The sequence below is a fragment of the Pipistrellus kuhlii genome, unplaced genomic scaffold (genome assembly GCF_014108245.1).
Source record: "Pipistrellus kuhlii isolate mPipKuh1 unplaced genomic scaffold, mPipKuh1.p scaffold_m20_p_2, whole genome shotgun sequence".
Taxonomy (NCBI): domain Eukaryota; kingdom Metazoa; phylum Chordata; class Mammalia; order Chiroptera; family Vespertilionidae; genus Pipistrellus; species Pipistrellus kuhlii.
In genome coordinates this window covers 134,914,443-134,940,047 of record NW_023425515.1, presented here as the reverse complement: position 1 = coordinate 134,940,047, position 25,605 = coordinate 134,914,443, and the positions used below count along the sequence as shown (strand labels likewise).

Below are 25,605 nucleotides of genomic sequence, written 5' to 3'. Positions count from 1 at the left end.
CTAAAATCTACCGTGGGTCTAATATTCCTCTAATATGATCCCCATTAAGTGAGGATGCTTTCTGAGGATGTCTTGGAACCCATGAAAGCTCTTGAGGAGATTATGTGAAGGAAACTTCTTTCCTGCTTCCCCAGGGCTGCTCACCCCTGGAACTGCCCTGAGCCACACTTTATAAAGCTCTCACTGTAGCAGGCTGGTCAAGAGGAAAGAGTACAGCAAGTACCATGAATGTTTTCCATTTAAGAGTGTATCATTTCAAAACAGAGAAACATTTGACCATCCCTAGACACTTTGGTTTGTTCTCTCCGGAATTTCTTTTCTTGTTCTCTATACTTGCAATTTTCACAAGCACCTTGGCCGCCCTGAGTTTGGTAACTCACTCTCTTAATTATGTCCTTAGGTGATTAGGAAGAAATACCCAACTGATGGATCTGAAATTGTGCTACTAACTGATGGGGAGGACACCTCCATAAGCACATGCTCTCCTGAGGTGAAACAGAGCAGAGCCATCACCCACACAGTTGCCCTAGGGCCCGATGCCTCGAAGGAACTGGAGGAGCTGTCTAAAATGACAGGTGAGGGGCAATCTGCTGAGCCCCACAGCATTGTTGCTTCCACTGGACTGTGAGCTCCAGTGAACTGGGGAAGAGGGGAAAGGTGGGAGAGGGAGAAGAAGGGTCATTTCACTGGTCAAGTGACTGACTTATCCCCAAATAACCATTAGAACCTACTCCACCCATTTATTGTAAGGCATTGGTTCTAGGATTAGGGCAGTATGGAGAAGATGGAACCAGCATCGCACCCTAATGAGGACCTGGGACTCTCTTCCCAGGAACTTTGTAAGAGCTGGGAGGAGTCTACTAGGTTAGCCAGGAACACTCACTTCCAGTTGGCAGCTGCAAGAGACCCGTGGAGACACCAGTTACATTAGGCCATGATACAGGGCTCTGTTGGCAATAGAAAGTACGAAGAGGCACAAAGAAGGGAAGAAGAGGGTCCAGAGAGATGACATCTGAGTTGGGACTTTTAACGAAGAGTAGCAGGGGAAGAGCGAAGAAAGGGTCTGCTCAGCCACACGGAAGGTCACTCTGAAAATGTGGAATACAATGTACGTCTCTGTAAAACATTAATCAATTGTGCTTCTAGCACAACAGATGGTAAAAATAGATCCCATATGCTCCTGGCTTCTTTAGCAGAATGGATGGGCATGATTTGTTTTGATGTATTTATTTTACTTAGGACCAGAATTATGGATAGCAATTATTATGCTGAGTTTCTCCTTCTGAGGCAGCTAAAATGACAGGGCGGTTTGCTCCTAACATTCGCCGTGTTGGGCTGGGTTTCCTAGAGGCAGAAACTGAGGCAGGGGTTTAGGTGCATGTAACTTACAGAGGGAGAGCTCTCATGAAGAGGAGGGAGGGGTGGGAAGAGCGTAGGGTAGGAGAGGGGAAGGAGCTGGGTATGGATCCGACTGGACTTGGAGTCCAGCGGAAGCCTGGCTCCATAGAAGACTCAGAGCTGGAACTGCACTGCAAGCTCGGTCCATTTTTAAAGCAAGGGCACTGGCCTTCTGTGCCACTGTGTCCATCAGTCCATGGCTGTGGACTGTCAGGGCAGAGCAGGGGTGGGGGGCCACATTATTCCCTAGCTTGGGGCTTGGGACTCCCCTTTTGGTAAGGCCATTCTCTGGGAAATGGGGCAGCTATATGCCATTAGCAGCTGACAGAGCAGCTGAGAAGAGATGCACTCACCCAGATAAAGGATCTAGGTAGGGCACCAATTGTATTATCAACAGGATTATCAAAACCTTTTCTTTAGACTGGATGGCATTAATAGTTTAAAAGCACTTTCACATCAACTATTTTAGTTTCACCTATTCTAAATAGCCCAAAACTGCTTCGTGTAGAATAATATCATTTTTATCACATATTGTATTTTTCTACAACTGTTCCTTGCCAGCTTTTATTTCTTCCTTTGTCAGATGCACAGCTTTCCTGACTTAGGAGAAAACTCAGAAGTCATCCTTCTTAGGATTATGTCTAAAAAAAGAATAAATCCATAGGCTTAGAGTAAGGCTTCGTGGATTCTCTACTATGAAAGTGCATGGTCCCTGGGTCAATGCTCAACCACCAAGCCACACCCACTGGGCAAAACATGAATTTTATAAAGTCAGTTTGGGCTTGTCAGGTTCATGCTTGCTAGCACATAGATGAAGTAGCCATACCACCGAGATGTTGCTGGAGTTATTATTTAGTGTGATTAAAAAGCTAGTATCAACTTCTGAGTTAATCTGGATACTTATTTGATGTTTATCTGTTAATACTTTAATAACATAGTAGAGCCCTAGCCGGTTTGGCTCAGTGGATGGAGTGTTGGCCTGTGGACTGAAGGGTCCCGGGTTTGATTCCGGTCAAGGGCATGTATTGTACCTTGGTTGCAGGCTCGATCCCCCATAGGGGGCGTGCAGGAGGCAGCCCATCCATGATTCTCTCTCATTGTGGATGTTTCTCGCTCTCTCACTCCCTCTCCCTTCCTCTCTGAAATCAATAAAAAATGTATATTAACAATATATACTTAAAAAAATAACACAGTAGAATATTTATTTTGTGTATTCTGTTACCTTAAGAAAAGCAAAAATGATGCACATACTTGATTTCTACCAAGTAACTTCTGACTATGTAATTTCTTCTCAGGAGGTTTGCAGACATATGCTTCGGATCAGGCTCAGAACAATGGCCTCATTGACGCTTTTGGGGCCCTCTCATCAGGAAACGGAGTTCTCTCCCAGCGCTCCATCCAGGTCAGACTTCTTCCTCTGGGATTTTTCATGTTTATAAATAATGCTAGCCAAGATGGAGAGTTTACTGGTTAAAAGTTTTAAGTTCTGCTCTCTCCTACTAGTGACTTAAAATTAAAATACATGTTTAGGCTAAAACGTTATTCCTAAAATGCAACACTACTCATTTAAACAAAGCAACAGTGTTTACTTGTTTGGAAATAGTACTAAGTGACTCCTCATAAAAACCACAACATAAAATATAATGGGTCCAAGAATTCTTTTTTTTTAACATCTGTTAACAAGCACCCATAGCAATATAATTGGCTCAGAATTTTCTTCAGAGTAGATCATCTCAATACAAAATTTCCAGGAAAAGTGTTCAGGGATTACTTGCTCTATTTTTCCATTACTGCAAGTCTCTGATATTGGCCAAGATTTTCATATAATGGATGGAAAGTGCTTTGTTCTGTGAAAAGCCCATGCTGTCAGTCCAGACACCTGGAGTCTTGTCCAGGGTCGGTCATTAACTCTACGACCACGGGCAATGAACTTCATCCATCTGGGCTTCAGCTTCTCAGACAGATCTGAACCAGAAAACTCCTGGTTTTCTGAAAAATCAGGCAGGCCTTTCTGATTCTAAAATTTCAAAAAAACAAAGTTTTCTTTTAAAAACCGTGATACTATTTGGAAAAAAAAAAAACTGGACAAACATTTTAAAATGCTCTTATTTAATAGTGCAAAAACTACTTACATGGTGTGTGCTTTTTAACTAGAGAGAGTAAACAATCAGTACTCATACCTGTGTGAATTATAACTTTTATTGTGAAAGTTTGGATAAAAGTAAAGGAATGCCTGATGTCAAAGCCAAATAATGATAAGATTTCAAAACAACAGGCTTTCTGATCTACCAATATAGCAATTATTCAGTCAAAGAAGAAAGCAATTATACTCCTTTGGGTTATCCTAGTTCAAATTTAGAAAATTAAACTTGAGAGCCTGGTTTAGAAATGGGAGGAATGTGTCTTAGAAAAGTAATTAAACTGATAAAAGGGCAAGTTCACAATCAGGCCATTTCTGCCCATTTGTATTTTACTTAAGAAACCTAACAGGAAGAGTGATGAAGAAATGAGTGTGACTCATTTACCCACTTGTCATAAGAATCAGATCCAAGATTGTATCTCCCTATGGAACTACAAAGTCTGGCTCCATGACTAGGCCTCCTTATCTTCTAGTAAGAGTTCAATTTAAGGACAATAAGTAATATTCTAGGCCATAATCCTCAGAATCACACTTTTTACAAAATTCTTTCTAATGCATCTTAATCCAGCTTCTCAGCTCCATTCTACTCCAAGAAACAAACAACCTTGGCAATTGACTTATTTATCTTTACCCGGACTGCAATAATACTCAACCTAACAGTTATTTGCAATCCAAACTATCCATATATGGATGAAAAGAAGTCCCAGTCATAGTTATAGTGTAGTAAATAAGATGAGCTCTGTATACCGGTAGGTATAAAGCAAAACACAACGCGAGAATATCAAAGGACTGAGAGAAACAGCCCCCTGTGGGAGCTCACGGGAGGGAGCAGTTACTCTCAGCTGGTAAGTGAGATGGACATCAGAGAACGTTTGAAGTGAAATTTGAAGGATAGGTGAGGCTTGGACAAATAGAGAGGAACACACATACTTCCAAGAGAAGTGAGTGTGTGATAGTCATAGAATCGTTTAGGGAAGTTGTCTGGTTTGGGTGCAGGAATCAACCTTGTGGAAGCTAAAGCTGGAGAGGTAATTTAGAATTAGATCATAATAGCAAAATACCAAACCGAGGACGCAAGCACTCAGGGCTTTTCAATGGGACAACTGAATGTTGGGGGACAGATGGAAGAGACCCTGTGATGGGAGCTATAGTCTCCAGAAAGTAAAGAGTTGTTTTCTTTGGTTGTTTGTTTGTTTGTTTGTTTGTTTGTTTCTGAGCAGCTTGAGAGTACAGGAGCAACTCTCCAGGCCAGCCAGTGGATGAATGGCACAGTAATTGTGGACAGCACTGTGGGAAACGACACCTTGTTTCTCATCACCTGGACAGCACAGCCTCCCCAGATCCTTCTCTGGGATCCCAGAGGAAAGAAACAAGGTGGCTTCGTAGTGGACGCAGACACTAAAATGGCCTACCTCCCAATCCCAGGCACTGCCAAGGTATGGACTCAGCATGCCCCTTTCTCACAATTTGACAAGGTGAAGTTTATATAGAATAACCATAGCTTTTTAAATGTGGTTAGTTGTTAAAGGGAAAGTCAGTGTTGAATGAAAGAGAGAACCGGAAAGAATCTCCATCCAAAGGAAATCACTCAGTATGACAGCAAGTCAAAAGAAAGGAAAGTTGTGTTGTTTTCTCTAGGTTCAAATTACAAGATGCAACATCACCCTTGAAGAGTCAGGTTCATGAGAACTGTTTCTTCTACCCCAGTAACCCAGCCATTTGATCCTGCCCTTGAGAAACCAAGGCAAAGATAAGAACAAAGTTTTCAGACTTCATTTTCCCCAATTAGGACTTTCTTGACAATTAGAATCATGTAGTTAGCTCAAGCATACAGAAGAAGTTTCCCTTGGCTGCGAGTAGCAAAAACCATCTTAGATTGCTTTAACATGCTTGTATCAGATAGGCTCCTCACAGAAGTCAGGTCTGTGTCACCTGGATCCTAACTGGAAATGTCTCCATTTGTTTCAGTCAGGTTGGCCCTTGGAATTACAGTCTGCAAGCAAGCTCCCAGACCCTGACTTTGACTGTCACCACCCGCGCATCAAGTGCTACCTTGCCTCCACTTACAGTGACCTCTAAGATGAACAAAGACAAAGGCAAATTCCCTAGCCCTATGGTAGTTTATGCAAAGGTTCACCAAGGAGCCTTGCCGATTCTGGGGGCCAGTGTCACAGCCCTGATAGAATCAGCGATCGGAAAAACAGTTACCTTGGAACTATTGGACAATGGAGCAGGTAACCACCTAAGAAATTGGAAAACACATTTTTCTTTTTCAAGAAACAACAGCAGGAGGGCATGGTCTGCTGAGGACCCTTAGAAACAGGAAGTGCAGCACTGAGGGTCTGGTTGGGAGAGCTTTCTGCTCCCCACACCAATTCCTGTATTTCTAAATGGTGGACAACATGAAAAGGGGCCTACTTTTAGTTTCTGCAAAGCCCAAACATATTGGTGGCTCAAGCTCAATAGCTCAGAGATTCTAGGGAGTTATCAGAGGGCATTCATATGCTCCAAAAAATTAATACCTATCTTACATTAGGGTTTTGTGTGACCAAATATATATACATTTTTATCTGTACCCCACACTGTTGAGATATCTCTATCCCTACATTACAAATGAAGAAACTGAGGCTTTCAGAAAGCAGCAGAGATAAATTCAAGTAGTTTTATGTGACTCCTGTATCTATGCAGACTCTATATTTTCTTGTTCCCAAAGTGAAAATCCTGACCATTATTTTTTATTTAAGAAATCTAACAGGAAGAAAAAAAGAAAGAATTCTACATTTCTTTTTAGGAGGAACTTTGCTGCTTACTGTGATACAAGTAATCTTTTTAGGACAAAATCTATAAATGAATTTCCTTCCTAAATCCACCCTGGGAGAAGCCATGAATTTTTTTAAAATAATCATATAACATTTTTTTTTTCTTCTCAGTAACATAACAGCGATTCAATTCAATACAACAGAAATCTATCAAGTAGTTAACCTGCACTGGGTTGGATGTAACAGAGACACATGACATGATCTTTGATTTCAAAAAGAAAGACAACAGTTCAGGAAGATAAGGTGTACACATATGAAACTATACAGACATACATATCACACACACATGCGAAAAAGTAGTAGACATCATCCTTTACATAGTCAAATCCTAAACTCTCTTGAAGATCATGCTGAATTCTCTTAGAAAATTTTAACGCACCTTTGTTTTGGAAATATACAAATGCACAGTTACTTTTAGGATATCCATTAATTTCTCCATCTCCCTATCAAGGTGCTGATGCTACTAAAGATGATGGTATCTATTCGAGGTATTTTACAGCTTACTATACAAATGGTAGATACAGTGTAAAAGTGCGGGCGCTGCGAGGAGTGAACACAGCCAGACGGAGAGTTATGCCCCATCAGAATGGAGCCATGTACATACCTGGCTGGATGGAGAATGGTAAGTACTCTGTAATAACACACCTGACTTGAGTAAAAGGCTTGCAATCAAGAGGAAAGCATTAAGCTTTCGGGAGAATGGCACAGGATTAAATTAGGGTTTCTCAGCCTTGGCACTATTGATCTTTTGGGCCACATAATTATCTGTTGTGGGGGGTTGTCCTGTGCTTTGTAGGATGGTTAGCAGCATTCCTGGCCTCTACTCACTAGAAAACAAAAGCAACCCTCGCTGTCATAACAATCAAAAATGTCTCCAGACTTCACCCATTGTCCCTTGGGGGCAAAATAGCCCCCAATTGAAGACACTAGATTGAATTTATTTTTTCACTGCCTCAGTTCAAGTTCCAGCCCTCTATCAAGTCAATTATTTCAGTTCATCTCTTTGTTCTTCATTTTCCTCAGTTGTAAAATAGGGATAATGGTTACTAGCACATAAAATGGTTATAAGGAATAATCAAGGAACTATATACCTAATAAGTTATTGCCAGTAAACAGTAAGTATTCAATAACTGTTTATTATATCTAATAAGTTTAAAAACATTTTGTAATGAAGCTCTTTCCACTGACATGGGCATTCCCAAAGAATAGAAAAAATAATAACAATTTAAGGCTTGTTATTTACATCAATATTTTCATAAACCTATCTTCTTCCCTTTCTTCTTCTCTTCTGCTCAGACCAGGAAGAATAGTAGATGAATGTATGCTTCTCTTCACTTGGATGTATGCTTAGGAAAGGGAGAACTCTGAGCCATGTGGTATCTCCTCATGCAAATGTAAATCATAGGAAAAAAAATGCTCTAAAAGATACTATTGCTTGAAAAGCTCTGTCTAAAATGTTAGCTTATTTTGTCCCCATGTGTCCTTTTTTTTTTTTTAGTTAGGAGAAGGCAGGAAGGAACTGATTTAGTGCCTATATCTGACCTAGGCTCAGAGTCTTAATTACATTATTACATTTAATTATCCTAATTACCTCATTTTACAGATAGAGAAACAGAGGCTAGAGAAGTTATTGACTCTCATAACTATTAGTAATAGCACCGGGCTTGGCATTGGGAAGACATGTTCTTCCCTCGATACCTTGATGAGCCTTAGTAACAAGAGAGATGGTCTCTATTGATGAGTCCAATACTAACCCTTCACCTGCCGAGATACCTACTTCATGTTTGCCCAAGACCAGATTAATGAGTATGAAGATCAATTTGTCTTACAGGCAAAATTTTTAAGGGCTAAAAGTAGAGTTTATGAGAAAGTGAATTTGCTATAAGAACTAAGTTTCCATGCATTCATTGAGAAAATCAGAAGTCATTCAAATGCATAAAGTCATACAATCCCTAACATAGAACATTTCATGCACAGAATAAATAATCAAGACAATTCTTAAAGGTCCAGGTGATTAATTACCAAATAAATAGAAAAGATAATGGAACTCACAGTATTGCTTAGGTGGAAGAGACTTCTTGAGGCAATCTGAGAAGGTTTAAAACAGAAGTAGTATTTATACTACTTGTGGAAGGGTTCGATCAGGATAGGCTAAAAGTTGGAAAAAGAAATAATTCCAGGACAAATGTCATGAAAATAAATTATGAAAGTTATTCCACTAAATATCTGTAAGATAAAGAACTGGGACTCTCTCTTTGCTTCTTTCTCTATGATCTGGCATCTTTACACCAAATAATTAAATGAATTTTGTGTGCGGGGGGGAAAAAAAGAAGGGAAAGGGTAAAGTAGGAAGAGGGCAGTCCAATAACACAAAACAGAGGAAAGTGTAGCCAGTTTGTGCAGCTTACCATGTACTGAAGAATATCTTAATGCAGGTGAAGTAAAATGAAATCCACCAAGACCTGAAATTTATAAAAATGATCTTCAATGCAAGCACATGCCTTTCAGCAGAACATCCTCAGGAGGTTCTTTTGTGGCCTCCAGAATCCCAAAGGCTCCCATACCTGATCTCTTTCCACCTTGCCAAATCACTGACCTAAAGGCAAAGATCCAAGGGGACAATCGTATCAATCTCACATGGACAGCCCCTGGGGACGACTATGATCATGGAAGAGGTAAGCTGAATGCTGTGTGGACCCTGTGAAGGAGTTTAACATCCCAGCAAAGGTGCAGAAGGGAGAGAGGCAGGCAGGTGTTTTGTGATGCATGTGGAAGACAGGGGGCAGGAAGGATTTTGATTGTTCTTTGAAATTAAGGGGGGGGGGAGGCAAGGACAAAATGGATAAAGGGGCTCCAATGTATATGATAAGTAATACTAAAAAATGCTCTAATTAGACTTTTGGTGGTAAGCATACAACAGAGTATACAGGTGGAGAGTTATAATGTTGTACACCTGGAATTTGTATAATATTATTAACCAATGTTACCTCAATTTAAAAAATTTTATTTAAACAACAATTTAAAAATGAGAAGTTTAGAATCTTAAAAGCTGGCCTACTTTGGGTGTCAGAGGTTTCAACCAGGAAAAGGCTATCTTCAGCTTTTTCCTGAAATCTTGCCAAAGTGCCCTTTAATACGCCCCATGTTTAGTAACGACTCCTCGAGAGGATGGAGAATAAAGCACAGATATCTATGGAGCAGAGCTCTCCTTTGGGAGAAGCCTGTCGAGGCCTGGTCTTAGAATCACAACAATCCTTTTTATAGACTGTACAATTTCAGCCCTGCTCCCCTACCCCAAACCAAACCAGAATCTAAACTTCAAGATATCTGGGTAATTTATGTGCACATTAGAATTTAAGAAGCACTGGTACCAAAAATTCCTATAGAAATAATAAAATAATAATCAAACAACCTCCTCTGTTGGCCAGGTTCTATGCCCAAAAAAATTGACTAAACCTGACCCAGTCTACATTTATTACTCTGTCAAGATATTATATACAGACAAGAATGTAAAAAGATACTACGCTTGTAAAAATGAAGCATCAATTGCATTTACCCATTGGAACTTTATGGGATGGTGATATAAGGTTTCTAATAGCCTTTTAAAACTTGAGAATTGCAAATTATGTCTTTTTTTTTTTTTTTAGCTTACAAGTATATCATTGGAATAAGCACAAGTATTCTTGATCTCAGAGACAAGTTCAATGGATCGGTTCAAGTGAATACTATTAATCTCATTCCAAAGGAGGCCAACTCTGAGGAAATCTTTGAGTTTAAACCAGAAAGCATCCCTTTTGAAAATGGCACAGATCTCTTCGTTGCTGTTCAGGCTATTGATAAAGTCAACCTGACATCAGAAATATCCAACATTGCACGAATATCTTTGTTTATTCCCCCACAGACTCCTCCTGAGGCACCTAGTTCTTCTCTTCCTTGTCCTGAAATTATTGTCAACAGCACCATTCCTGGCATTCACATTTTAAAAATTATGTGGAAGTGGCTGGGAGAATTGCAGCTGTCAGTAGCCTTGGGTTGAGTTTTCATGAGGTAAATAAATCATCCATCCTTTGGATCATAAAATTTTCTAAAGTTTATTTTAGACTTCCTGCAGGGGACGAGTTAATGAAATAAAAGGCTAAACAGCTGGGTATGTGTGTATAAAAACTATCAATTCACATCCAAAAGTTTAATCATCACTTTTTAATACTAGAAAGGAATGCTTGCTTTGATAAATAAAAGTAAGCTTTAATTCATTTTAAGGAGCTTTGCCAGTTAAAAAGAGCAAATAATTACATATGAAAGATGCTATAAATGTCCCACTAGATAAAACTATCCTATATAATAAAAGGCTAATATGCAAATTGTCCCCTCGGGAGTTCAACTGACAGGGAGTTCATTATGACATGTGCTGACTACCAAGCGGTGGCGTGGAACAAAGTAAGGCCCTGGCCAGCAGCCAGCAGCCAGCAGCTGGGGGAAGGTCCTGATCAGCCCTGTCACTGGCCAGGCCTAGGAATCCTACCCGTGTATGAATTTCGTGCACTGGGCCTCTAGTTTAAATATGTAAATCATAACTTGTTATAGAGAAAATGTGAACTAACATCATCAGGAATATGTATTATTTTCTCTAAATTTGAGCATGAATGATGCATTTAAGGAAGAGACTACATGTAGAAAGAACAGCATTTATATTCCCATGGTCATAGAAAGGTATGTTATGTGCATAAAATTATGAATCATTGATGATTAAAGTCACAGTGGTGGGAGATGAGGTGGGAAAGGTAGGTTCTTACCAAGTGTGAAGGGAAAGAGATTGAGTAGTAAACATATTTTGTGCCAAGGGCTCACCTAATGCCTTGCATGTATTATGTTATGTAATGCAATTCAGTTCATTCAACAAACATTCATCAGCTGCCTATTATAGTATAGGTCTATGCTAAATATTGAATACAAAAAGATGAGTAAAAGCTGGCCTTTTTCCTATAGGCAATAAAAAACATTTGACTATTTTATTTTTATAATCAGAACTATGCTTGAAAAGGGGGACTTTGATGGCCACATGAAGGACTGAATAAAGGTGAGAGTGTCTAGAAGCATGATAGATGGAGGAGGAAAGAGAAGAAAAGGAAAAATGGAGCCAAACAGACTTAGCAGTATAGTAGTCCCCATCAAGAACTAATCACAGACACTAGTGTCTCCAACAGAAAGTATTCAGATGAAAGACTTTTAAATTCTCCATTTCAGCCTGGCCAGTGTAGCTTTCAGTGGCTGAGCTTCAACCCAGGCACCAAGAGGTCACCAGTTCAATTCCTGGTCAGGGCATGTTCCTAGATTTCAGGCTCAATCCCCAGTAGGGGAAATGCAGGAGGCAGTCAATTGATCTTTCTGTCTCTCTCTCTAAAACTGAATACAAACATATACTTCTAAAAATTCCTCCATTTAATTAGCATAATGAGTTTAAGCTGTGGGTGACTCTCTGATTGAAAACAAAATAGGAGATTATTTCTGCATATACCCAATTTTATTTCTTTATTTATAGACTAGAGGCCCAGTGCATAAAAATTCATGCACTGGAATGGGGGGTGTCCCTCAGCCCAGCCTGTCCCATCTCACAGTCCGGGAGCCCTCAGGGGTGGGAAGTGACCCAGCAATCAGGGCAAGGCGATGCCCCATCACACCTCTGCTGCTGCCACTGCCAGCAGCGCAAGCCTTGGCTGGCCCTGGTTACCTGTGCCTCAGGCTAGCTGGTAGGTATGATGCGCACTGACCAGCAGGGGGCAGACACTCGATGCAGGAGCTGCCAAGCAACAGCAACTTTGCAGAGTTCCATCTCACACTCAGGGACATCTTGGGGGATGTTGGACTGCTGGTTTTGGCCCAATCCCCACAGGTCAGGCTGAGGGACCCCACCTGCTGGAGGGACCTTGCTCATTCTACAGATGCCCAACATGCCCCAGGTGTGGCTGGCCAGGGAGAAACTGGGAAAGGTTGGCTCCAGGGTGTGTTCAGCCCATCTTACCCAGTCCCACCCTGCTGCCACCTTCTAATTAATTTCCTTTTTTTAATTTTATTTTATTTTTTAATTAATTTCCTTTCAATGTGCACAAATCCACGCACTGGGCCTCTAGGTTATCAAAACAATGGAACAACAGAGAGTTCTGAAGCTAGGAAGACACTGATATCCTAAAATTTAGTATTGTTTGTTGAGGGCACATCCAGGTGGCTTGCCAACAGATGGACAGAGGATCAGATTAAAACCTTCTTCTGAAAGTTATGAAACCAAACTAGAAGCGCATGCCTGAATAGAGAGCCATTCACCTGCCCCATGTGGACAAATGAGTCTGAGGCCCCAAACTCAGCCCCATGAATATGGCTGCCATGAGTTCTGCGTAAGTCACTAATTGAGATTTTTTATTTCCATTTAGGTAAACTCAGTGGAATGTACATTGGAATATCATGAGGAACTGCACAGGGATATATACCGTTACTTCAGAGAAATGAGGTAAATGTCAGCATAAAGATAAGACAGAAAGTAGATAATAGCAAAGGAAACATTCTTGTTTACTCTGGATTAAAGGCCAGCTTGTTGCAAAGTGAAAATGGGTTGTCACGTATGAAAAATAAACCAAGGTTTTGCTTTAAGCCATCGTTACTGCACAGTGACCTTAGTTTTTTAGTGTCTGATAGGTCAATTAAGTAAATGGGTAAATCTGGTGAATAGATCCTATGCATTGGTAAATTAAAATTTTCAAATTAAAGCCTCTCTCCTACCTAGGCTCTCTCTTCTGGAAACACAGCTTTGTCCTCCTTCCTCTGAAAATGTCTTCTCTGCCTCCTTTACTTAACTGAGCCTGAACATCGTTTCTTAATCCTCAACCAAGGCTATTTTTTTCAATGATTTTTAGAGAGTTCAAAGGATGGGGAGAGCCAAAACCGGTTTGGCTCAGCAGTAGAGCATCAGTATGCAGACTGAAAGGTCTCGGGTTCGATTCTGGTCAAGGGCATGTACCTTGGTTGCGGGCACATCCCCAGTAGGGGGTGTGCAAGAGGCAGCTGGTCGATGTTTCTCTCTCATCGATGTTTCTAGCTCTCTATCTCTCTCCCTTCCTCTCTGTAAGAAAATCAATAAAAAAATATATATTTAAAAAAATATATTAAAAAAAAAAAAGGATGGGGAGAAACAGAGAGAGGGAAACATCAATGTGAGATGTTTGACTCCTGCATTCACCTCAACTGAAGCCTGCAACCAAGATACATGTTCTTGACTGGAATCAAACCTGGATCCTTGACTCCACAGGTCAACACTCTATCCACTAAGCCAAACCAGCCAGGGCTGAACTTTTATTGGGAGACTCTCTTCCTTCTAGAAGAGTCTGCTGGGGAGAAGCATTCTCTAAGCTCTCCTTTGCAATTTCCAAACTAGGCATACGCTTATGGTCTCTTTGCTTTGATGGTATTTTCAAATCTTCTATCCTACACTGTTGAACTATTCCATCCTTCATCCCTCTATTCACTGTCATCTAACAGTCCCACCCAAGACAGGCACCTGAATCACAACACTCCTCCCCACTTGCTCTCCTAAAAGCACTCTCCCTAGTGTCAGAATCTATATTAATAATTTTATCAATATCTTAATTTAAAAATTCATGATACATCTACAGTAGACTTTATCAAACTATTGGATTTAATCATGAAAGAAAGGGTCTTTTATAAATAAAAAATGGGGGGGGGGACTGGTGAGCAGGCAGTGCCAGGCCAGCCAAGGTGGGTGCAAGTGGGGGTCCCCAATCATCCCGCTGGTCGCCCCACAGATTGGCCCTGATTACTGGCCAGGCCTAGGGACCCTGCCCGTGCAAGAATTTTGTGCACCAGGCCTCTAGTAAATAAATAAAAATAAAAAAATAAAAACTACCTGGCATATGGCCTGAGAGATTTCTACCTACCCCCTAATAATTCTCCATAATTTATTCAGACTTTTGAAGAAAGGCTAAAATCTTTCCAAAGAATGTGCTTTCCAAGCATATTTGTCAGAGGGACTCATAAAACAAAGAAAGAGAAGGCAAAGCAACAAAACAGTGTTCAAGGAGGTTCACATTAAATTGTCACAGAAGCCATCAAAGATGACAATCTAGGTGAGAAGTAAATAATGAGGACAGGAAATTCACTGAATTACAAAGCCTAAGCAATGCATAGTTAATGTAATTCAGGAAAATCTTTTTAAAATCAGATCCTACACCCAATTAAAAAGTGAAACATGATAAATGGTTCTTTTTAGCCTATCTAAACTGTCACAGAGATAAATCTTACCTAGATTTCAAACATAATTCCAAATGCTTTAGGAGAAAAACAAAATGCAGGTGATTAGCTCAGAGTGGACAGCACAATTCAAATTGCAGGGGGCATACTGGGCTCATGCATGATTCAGGCAGGCACAGGACCCAGCTGATCCTACACGCAGGGCATGGCTGTGGGACTCAGGACAGTACTTTAAGGATCCAGGCAACCCATCTAGAGCAAGGCCTTAGTAACTGGGCATCAGAACACAGTACTACCACTACCACTATAACCCCACTGACTGGAAGTGAGGAAGAGGTGTAGAGGGGAGAAAGGTGAGCAGTGTTTCAGGACGTTGGCCAAAGGAGAGAATGTATATTCCGTATCTTGAGGTGAAATGCTTTGAAGATGTCCATTAGTTTCACCTGATCTAGTGAGTCATTTAGGACTACTGTTTCTTTGTTGAATTCTTTTTTGTCTAGAAGATTTATTTAGGGGTGTCAATGGGGTATTTAAGTTCCCTACTATCATTGTATTGCTGATGATCTCTGCATTGATATCTTTCAGAAGTTTTTTTGTTTGTTTGTTTGTTTTTTAATGTATTTGGGTGCTCCTGTATTGGGTGCATTTGTATTTACCAGTTATATCCTCTTGTTGTATCGATCCCTTTAGTATTATGAAGTGGCCTTCCTTATCTCTTGTTATGGCCTTCACTTTGAGGTCTATTTTGTCAGATATAAGTATTGCTACCCCAGTTTGGTGTTACATTATTATCATCATTATTTGTTCTATTATCTGATATTGATAGTGGCCAAAATATTCTGGGTTTTTACTAAGTGCTAGGTACTAGGTGCTCTCCACACTCACATCCAGGCCCTTCCATGAAAATAAGAAGCCCTGGGGCAAAGTGCAAATAGAGGTCCACATACCATAGGTCTAAGTATGCAACTCTTATAAATCAGGTTAATGAGCTGTTAAAATGTGTAATCTCCTATTTTGACAACTATACTCTCATAGTGACTAAGAAGGCCAGGTTCCAATTTAAAACTCTTGTACCACTCCTATATTCTGTTGGAACATGGTGGCTGAGGGACAGATGAACCATGGAGCACCCTCTTCTTCTTACCTTCCCAGACTCCAGTCCTCACCCTCACTGACTCTCAGGTGCCTCACCTACATGGGTGTGGCCCTTTCCGTCCACATACTACATCCACAGTTGCCCTTTATCCTCTCTCCTGCCTGGGCACTTACGCACCATTAGCAATCAGCCCTAAGACAGGACTGACCCTGGCATCCAAGTCAGTTCTAATCTATGCAGTCTCGAAAGGATCATGACTTATCAGGGAATGTCAGGTGTCATGTATTTGCTGTATGTTCTCTAAGAGATGAGCGGTCACCCACTAGATGGGCACAACCCTTGGCCCCGTGGACTGCTCACCCCATAGAAAGAGGATAGGGCCAACTCATTAACTTGGGGGACCCAGTACAAAAGGAAAATGCAGGACAACCTTGTTCAAACAGCATTGAAAATGCTGTGATCAAAGCTACGAAAATATAAAGACTTTTTCCTTTCTTCCATAGTTTTTCTCAGCTTGTTATGGTGTATTCTATTTGTTTTTTAAAGTTGTTCTAAATACAGAAAAATTACTATTTTAAAGTATCCATATGACTTTTACCATCCATCTTTATATTGTGCAATGCCAGTTCTAAATGTGAGGATAAGACATTTAACTTGTATATGGAATACACAATTTATATATTTTTATAGCTCATTCTTGCATGTGTATTTCATTCTTGCCAAAGCAGTGAAAAAAACGCACAAAACTGACTCAAGTGTTTTTATTTCATGTATTGCTACATGCTACTTACATTAGGCTCACTGATAAGGAAGGAAGGACTGAAAGAAAAAGAAACTATGGGTTGCCCTTGTTTTTTCTTTTCTTCTAGGTCATCATTTTCAACATAACTAGTTGGATACAAAGGGAAACAGCATCCTATGTAATAAATAGGGAATATGCAAATTGACCATCACACCATACAAGGATGGTGGCACCCACAGCCGAGGAGGGGGGTGGGGGTTGTAACACAAGATGGTTGCACCCACAGTGGAGGTCAAGTGCCCCTAATGAGCTTTAGAGAACAATCAAAAGGGACTTGAGGCTGAGCCCCCTGACCAAGTGGGGCTTGACAGGGGCCCTCAGGCCCCGCCCCCTACCAGGCAGAGCTTGACAGGGTACCTCAAGGTGAGCCCCCCCGCCCCAGTGCTGGGCCAGGGCACCTCAGGCTTCTCCCCAACCCCAGGTCAGGAGTCGTCAGGCTGCACCCCACACCCCAGCACTAGAGGGCCTGAGGCTGCACCACCCACCCAGCAGGACTTGCCAGGAGATCCGAGGCTGTGCTCCCCACCCGGCAGGGCTTGACTGGGGACCTGATGCTGCACCCCCCAACCAGGTGGGGCTTGACAAGGGTGGGGCCAGCCAGGTCTGGATCTTGCCCAATGGGGGTGGGGCCAGCTGGGTCTGGGTCTTGCATGATGTTGAAGCATTGCAGATGGGCAGAGACTTGGCTCTGGATCCCACAGCACACCGCAGACTCTGACAGGAGGAAGATTTTCATATACATTTTACTAATTTTCTTTCACCTCTGACATTTCTATTGCAGAAAAAGGGAAAATAGCAATATTAAAATATTTCCTCTAATTAGTCCCCTTTTAATGTCATGAATTTTGTGCACCAGCCACTGGTAAATAATGAAGGATACGATACAATTTCTGGGTCATTTGTGTTTCTCAGAATGTCACTGCTTTCTTCTGAATTCAAACAAAGTTCTTGGTCAAACTGGAATCACAGCCTCTCTAGGCTGACAGGGAACTGCTTACTCAGCCATAAATGCAGCAGGTTCACTTTGTACTCAATTCGAGTCCCACTGACCTCCAATATGTTGTGGGTCCAACCAAATTCTGTAGTCATGAGACATCGTGAATGTTATTATATGCAAATGGAAAGAAAAGAAATGAAAGACACACCTATTGCATGTTTCTCCTCTACTTAAATGCATGATGCACCTTGTGGGGGGAGGGGGATATATGTAATACTTTAAACAATAAAATACATCCATCTATACATACATCCATACATCCATGATGTATTAACCCATCAGACTTCACTTACAAACATCGGCCAAAAGACAAAACCATTAAGAATTTCAAGACAACTACAGCAGAGCATTAAACCAAGCACAGTATCAGTCTGAGTGCAGGGCCGTATCTAACAGAGGTCTCTCACCCATGAAGCCAGGCCTGAGAGAGGCACAGCCAGCAAGGCGCCAAACCAGAGCCCTCTGAAGGGAAGACATGTCACCCTGAAAGGCTGTAGAAATGGGCAGCTAAAGCTTGGAGTGGAGTAATCTGCTGGCAATCTGATATAAGTATTATGTAAAACAAAGTTATTCAAAATCTTGAGATCAACCTCTTTAATGAGAAGCCATACTCCTTCTTGAAATAGAAGCCCCTCTGCAAGAACTGGGCCAGCCCTGTACAAGCCTCAGATGTTTAGGTGATCTTTTCGCCGTGGCCACGAGGCACTTCCAGGTTGACTTGCCGGCATGCTGGCTCCAGACACGTGATTGCAATTACTCCAACACTATTTATATATAAAGCATTAGCCTGATGAAGAGAGGGAGCAGGCAAGCAACTTTCCTTAGTAGTAAGAGTTGGAATACATAGAATAACAATAACAAGACTACTTCTTATTTAGTAGTAATAATAAGAATAGGTGATATTTATTTAGCACTTACTGTGTGCCAGGTACTTAGAGCTTCTGCTAATTATCTCTTTTGTTTTCCCCCCTCACAGAAATTTCATGAGTTTGGTAATGGTATTATCTACATTTTACAGATGAGTAAGCTGAGGCAAAGAGTAATCCAACAAATTGAGTAAGGTCACACATTTAATTAGTGACAAGTCAGCATTTTTAACACAGACAGTTCTGCTATTTTGAACCATCTGTCTCTAATAATCCATCCCTATATTAGCGACGTCGACTTGAAGGCAGTTGAAACTAAACCAGCTGACCCAGCCAAAATGGTCAGGGGACCTGGGGCTGCGCTCCCCCCGCCCCAACCCAGCTTGTCGGGGGACCTGAGGCTGTGCCCCCTCTTCAGCCGCTGGGCTGGGGACCTGAGACTGCACACCCTCCCCGCCCGTCGGGGCTTGATGGGGGATTTCAGACTACACCCTCTGCCATGTCTAGAGTAATAATACAGGGAACTTTAACAACAGTTTAGTTTAACTGACATAACTACAACCTCACATTAACCAGTTTTTTCTTGCATATTATAGGCCCAAGTTTTATCATGTAGCCAACATTCTATATACAGGAAGCATTGTATATTTAATTCCATATTCTGTGAACCTTTCTTATCTACACTTACCAGGAACCAGAAAATAAGGGGAAAACCCTGCTAACTAACAGAACTGCCACAAGGAACTCTTCTCAACATTGTTATTTACTTTTGAATTGAGTGCCAATCAAATTTGCTAACAATGTACAGAGTCCATTGCCTGGCTTGCTTGTTTGCTTGTTTTTCCTGTTTTAATGCTGGATAATGTATATATCAAATTTAATGTAATGTCTAGTTAGGTTGTTTTGTTCCCCTATTTTACTAATAGATAGGGTTGGATCTATGTAGAAACTCATGTGTCAAATATGCATTCCTGGTAGTGAATCAGTGGTTGTGACCAAGGTTACCAAGAATAATAAACAGAAGATACTAGGCTCAGAACTGATTGACTCATTACCTTTTCTCATCTGGGAATGGGGTGTCTCCCACCCCTAATTCTCTGTGTGCTGTGAGCAGTGCTATTGACTGAAAATGACAACAACAATATAATTCATGTTACTAAAATTTTAAAAATATATAGGATATATTTTTTCTTTTCTAAATAATGAAAATATCAATAAGTGTTAATACTTCTAAAGTGTAATAAGATACATAGCCTCATATACTACCTCAGGGGCTATACGTGGAAACTGTCTTCCTAGAAAGCAATTGGCAATGACAAGGGCCATGAATATCTTCACCCCTTGGCACATCCGCTCACGTCCAGGTATCTATCATGTGGAAATAACTAAAACTGTCAACGAAGATGTTCATAACAGCATTACCTGAAAGGTACCCAAACTGGAGATAATCTCAATATCTAACAATTATGATGTATTCATGCAATAAAATTCTACTCAGGCATTTAAAATGAGATTTATGAGCCGGGACCGGTTTGGCTCAGTGGATAGAGCGTCGGCCTGCGGACTGAAAGGTCCCGGGTTTGATTCTGGGCAAGGGCATGTACCTTGGTTGCAGGCACATCCCCAGTGGGGGGTGTGCAAGAGGCAGCTGATCAATGATTCTCTCTCATCGATGTTTCTAACTCTCTATCCCTCTCTCTTCCTCTCTGTGAAAAATCAATAAAATATATTAAAAAATAAAAATAAAAAAAATAAAATGAGATTTATGAAATATTCAATATTATAAGAAAGTGCTTTAACAATATCCACTCACTATGGAACATTGGACGAATTACTTATCTGGCTATCCTACTACTTCCTTATCTGTAATAGAGGAAAAGGCATCATAGGGTTGATATGGAAGTTAATTGAAAAAAAAAATATCAGCAGAATGGTTAGAACAGGGCCTGGCACAGATGAATCACTAAGTCAAATTATTTATCTCATCACCTCCATCATTTTCATCCTCATTCCAAAAAAGTCTTTCAATCGAATGCTTATAGGTATCCAGTTTTTAAATGTATGCAAAAATAAACAGCATAAATACAGTACTCAAAATCTCCCACAACCCCATCAAAATGATAACTAAATACAGAACAACCATTACTCAGAATTGCCTGAAATCTAGAACAGCAGTCCTATAAGGAAGCAGCCACATTGAGAATGTTAGGAGGAGTAGAGATAAGAAACAGTCTGGCCGGGACTGGTTTGGCTCAATGGATAGAGCGTCGGCTTGGGGACTGAAAGGTCCCGGGTTCGATTCCAGTCAAGGGCATGTACCTTGGTTGTGGGCATATCCCCAGTAGGGGGTGTGCAAGAGGCAGCTGATCGATGACTCTCTCTCATCGATGTTTCTAACTCTCTATCTCTCTCCCTTCCTCTCTGTACAAAATCAATAAAATATATTTTTTTTAAAAAAATAAAAAATAAAAATAAAAAAATAAAAAAATAAAAAGAAACAGTCTGGTCCCACACCCACAGGCAGCAGTTAAAAAATTGGGAGGGTTATATTGGCTACAGATGTCCCCCCTGAGACATGAGGGGGTGGACAGGCTCACTGCAGGCTCCCCACCCCAGAGTTCCAATGCCAGAAAGAGAAGTCCTAATACCTGGCTGGGTAGCTCAGTTGGTTGAGCATCATCCCATACAGAAAAAGGATTGAAGGTCAATCCCTGGTCAGGGCATGTATTGGAGGCAACCAATTGATATTTCTCTCACACATCAATATTTCTCTTCTCTCTCTCTCTCTCTCTCTCTCTCTCTCTCTCTCTCTCTCTCTCTCTCTCTCTCTCTCTCTCTCTTTCTCTCTCTCTCTCTCTCTCATCATCATCATCATCATCATCATCATCATCATCAAAGACATATCCTTAGTTGAGGCTTAAAAAAAAAAAGTGCCCATAATTTCTGGCTATAAAAACCAGCAGAGATTATGGCTGAATGAGATGGAGGGCTGCTGACTCTCGGGCATTCTTCTCAAAGGGTCCCCCACACACATTAACATAAACTCAGTAACTCTGAACTCCAGCTTTGGAGCAATAGCTCAAAAGGCACCAGGGACACACGGGAAGGAACCAAATTGTCTGGCTTTGGGATAAGAGTTGGAGATGAAGCTTTTTCCCAGACAGAAGTTCTGGCAGAGGCTATTGTTCCTGGATGAGCCCTCCCCACACAGAGAGGAAAGGCTAACAATGCCCCTCACCTTGGTGATTCCCCGAGACCCACCTCATCTAAGTTATGGGCCCAATAGATCCTTTTCCAGCAGCTTCTTCATACTAGTGGCCAGTTTTGGCTCATGCTGTGGACTTCCCTAAAATCTCTCAAAGATTCATAGATCCCAAACAAGCAGTATCTGGCCTCAATATGCCCCATTCCTCTTGCTAAGTGACCCCATCCACACTAGTGGCAGCCTGCCTTGGTTCGCAGTTTGGCCTCACCTAGGCACCTCTAAGCCCCAGTTTAAGTAGAAGCCAAATGCAGACCACTCTGTAGCTCATGCTGGGTGGCCCTGAGCTGAGTAGAGGTGGCAGATGATCTGGGTCTGTACTTCCTAGGAGGCTCCAGAACCAGTAGTCAGCTATAGACCATACTAGAAGACGACCAACCCACCTCCACAAATGACACACTCAAGGGGTAGACTCACTGAGTACCAGAACCCCACCGAAGCAGTCCTGCTCTTTAGGGTTGAGCAGTTCCTCCCCTGAAGTCACAGCCAGTTCTCCCAACCTATCAGTCTGGGGGTGGGGTAATTCCCTCAAATTGACATGCCAAGAGCTATTAAGGTTCAACTAAAACAGGAGGGTGCACATATCCCACAAGGAGACATACCTGGAATGCCCAGCTCAGGTAACCAGGAATGTGACACTGGGCTCCATGGGGTCCTTATTACATAAGACTACTCTACCAAGATTGGGAGATGTAGTATCTCCACTTAATAATTACAAACACACACGGGGAGGTAGGCAAAATGAGGAGACAAATAAACATGTGCCAAATGAAAAAACAAAACAAAAACAAAAACAAAAACAGAACAAGCTTCCAGAAAAAGAACTAAATAAAATGGTGACAAGAAATCTTCCAGAAGCATGGGGCCAAAACACTGATTATATAGATGTTCAGTAAACTTAGGGGAAGAGTAGATGCACTTAGTGAGAACTTCAACAAAGAAATAGGAAACAACAACAGAGATAGGAAATATAAAAAAGAACCATTCAGAAATGAAGACTATAGTTACTGAAATAGAGAATATATTACAGGGAATCAACAGTATGTAGATGAAGCAGAGGATCAAATCAGCAATTTGGAGGATAAGGAAGCAGAAAATACCCCCATCAGAACAGCAAAAAATAATCCAAAAATATGAGAACAGTTTAAGGAGTCTCTAGGACAACTTTAAGCATACTAACATTTGCATCATGAGGGTGCTGAAAGGAGAAGAAAGAGAGAAAGAAATTGAAAATCTATTTTAAAAACAAGGACAGAAAACTTCCCTAACATGGTGAAGAAAATAGACATACAAATCCAGGAAGTGAAAAGAGTCTCAAAGAAGATGAACCCAAAGAGGCCCACACCAAGGCATATCATAATTAAAATGTAAAAGGTTAAGGACAAAGAGAGAATCTTAAAAGCAACAAGAAAATAGCAGTTAGTTATCTATAAGGGAGCTCCCATAAGACTGATTTCTCAACAGAAATATTTTAGGCCAGAAGGGATTGGCACAAAATATTCAAAATGACGAAAAGCAAGGACCTACAACCAAGCTTACTTTACTCAGAAAAACTATCATTTAGAATGGAAGGACAGATAAAGAGCTTCTAGACAAGAAAAAGCTAAAGGAGTTCATTACCACCAAACTAGTATTACAAGAAATGTTAAAAAGCCTTCTAGAAGAAGAAGGAGAAAGAGAAGGAGGAAAAGGAGGAGGAGGAGGAGGAGGAGGAGGAGGAGGAGGAGATAGATAGATACATATTTATCAATGATTACTTTAAATGAAAATGGATTAAATGGTCCAATCAAAAGACATTGGGGCTTGAATGGATACTAACATAAGACCCTCACACATACTATCTATTAAAGATTCACTTCAGATCAAAAGACATACACAGACTGAAAGTAAAGTAATAAAAAAAGATATTTCATGAAAATGAAAAGAAAAAGAAAACCCTGGGTAGCAACACTTATATCATACAAAATAGACAGGAGATAAAAAAGGACCCAGCAATTCCACTTCTGGGTATTTATCCAAAGAAACCCAAAACAGCAACTCAAAAAGACATTTTCATTCATATGTTCATTGCAGCATTATTTACAACTAGAGGCCCAGTACATGAAATTCATGCATGGGTGGGATCCCTAGCAGCTGCTGGCTGCCAGCCTGGGCCTCCCTTACCCTGGCTGCCTGCCACTGCCAGCCAGAACCTCCCTTCCCCAGGTGGCTGCCTGATGCTGGCCAGGACCTCCCTTCCTGCAGTTGGCCAGCTGGCCCTGCCCTCTGGTCAGACTCCCAGTTGAGGGAACAATTTGCATATTGGGCTTTTATTTTATAGAATAGCTAAGACACAGAAGCCATTAAAAATTAGAAATCTTATCATCTGCAACACTGATGAAGTTAGAGGTACTGTGCTAAGTGAAATAAGTCAGATAGAGAAAGACAACATGATGTCACTTATATGTGGGACTAAAAAAAATAAATAAATGAACAAGTGGACCACATAGATACAGAGAACATTTTAATGGTTGTCAGATGGGAGGGGGCTTGCTGGGATGGGTGAGAAAGGTGAAGAGATTAAGAAGTAGAAATTGAGGAAGAATGGGAATTCCGGTGGCCTCCTCCTAGCAACACGAGGGGTCAAGTTGACTCCTGTAGAGGAAGACACTGTGGCTTGTCTGTAGCAACCATGACTGCCAGGCCGGGAACTGGAGCTGAACAAGTCATCATCAGATTGCCGGGCAAAGACCAAACTGAAATCTTTCCCTCGCAAATGGCACAGACCATCACGAAGGCTCGATTAAAAGGAGCACAGGCAGGTTGAAACCTCCTGAAGAAAAAAATCTGATGCCTTAACCCCCTGGCGCTGTTATCTGAGGGAGCTGCGGCCATCCTGTGTTTCTGTGGTACTTCTCCAGCTTTAGGAAAGCCTTCACTTAATTTTACTTTGCATGACAGATCTCTGTTCTCTCTGTCATGCAATAGTTAGAATGTGACTGCGGTATAAACAGTAAAATGACTTTTTTAAAAGAAGTTCAAATTGACAGTTACAAAATAATCATAGTGATGTAAAATATAGCATAGGGAATATAGTCAATAATATTGTAATAACTATGTGTAGTGTCAGATGGGTAATAGATTTATTGAGGGGAACACTTTGTAAGTTATATAAATATTTAATCACTGAGTTGGACACCTGAAACTCTGAAACTAATATAATATTGCACATAAATTGTAATTGAAAAATAAAAAATGTCAAAATAAATAAACATACAGTATGATCTTAATGATTCAAGAAATTATATATATTTAATAGGTAATTAAAATTTACTTCTCTAAATGCTGTAATGTCTTACAATTTTTTACAATCACCACATATTATTTATAAGCAGTATGAAGATTTTCACATATGAAAAAGAAACAATTTCAGTAATACAAAAGTCCAAAACATGAATGGGGGAGATGGAGGAACCACAAAAGGATAATGTCAGAAATTCAAAATGGCAACAAAAAATGGGTACTTGGAAGACAGAAAAAAGTAATGAATGAGGAAAAGGAGAATATACAGTCTGCAGCATAAGGACAACATTTCAGCAGTGCCTTCAGGGGCCGATGTGTCATGCTAAGGCCACATGGGACACCACACACTTCTAAGATTAACTAATTTTCAAGAATATTGCATTTGTCTCCAGAGGAGATCCCAAATGTTGTTATACAGAATAATGATTCTGGGTTTGCTGCTAAACTTATTCTAACATTATAGGTGTGGCCACAGAGGGCAAACTTAAGAAACCCTCAGAGAAAAGAGGTTCTCTACCCCTTTTCCCCATAACTGACTACCTCATAAATTTACTTGAAATTCATCACAAAAAATTTTTTTAATCTGGCATTTTTCTTCCATGGAAATATTTGTATATATCAATAAAAATTCATACTTTTGGATAGATTTGGAATAGATGATCCTGGTGCCTTCGGGACAGCATTCAT

At 40.8% G+C, this 25,605-nt stretch overlaps 1 protein-coding gene and 1 long non-coding RNA gene across 2 annotated transcripts in view; one reads left to right on the top strand and one right to left on the bottom strand.

Annotated features, from left to right (window-relative positions):
- CLCA1 (chloride channel accessory 1) overlaps positions 1 to 10,431 on the top strand; it is a 32,275-nt gene extending 21,844 nt beyond the window's left edge. The window contains 7 exon segments of the mRNA XM_036445636.2: positions 401 to 575; positions 2,694 to 2,800; positions 4,759 to 4,974; positions 5,511 to 5,772; positions 6,809 to 6,979; positions 8,793 to 9,032; positions 10,005 to 10,431. Of these exon segments, the coding sequence (XP_036301529.1) occupies positions 401 to 575; positions 2,694 to 2,800; positions 4,759 to 4,974; positions 5,511 to 5,772; positions 6,809 to 6,979; positions 8,793 to 9,032; positions 10,005 to 10,393 (1,560 nt within the window). The 3' untranslated portion in view covers positions 10,394 to 10,431.
- Positions 4,115 to 24,639, bottom strand: LOC118723385. Its single transcript, XR_004989247.2, has 3 exons — positions 24,476 to 24,639; positions 21,800 to 21,809; positions 4,115 to 4,124 (listed from the first exon to the last, which is right to left on the bottom strand). It is a non-coding gene; the product is annotated as an uncharacterized LOC118723385 (long non-coding RNA).
- Between the last annotated feature and the right edge of the window lie 966 nt (positions 24,640 to 25,605).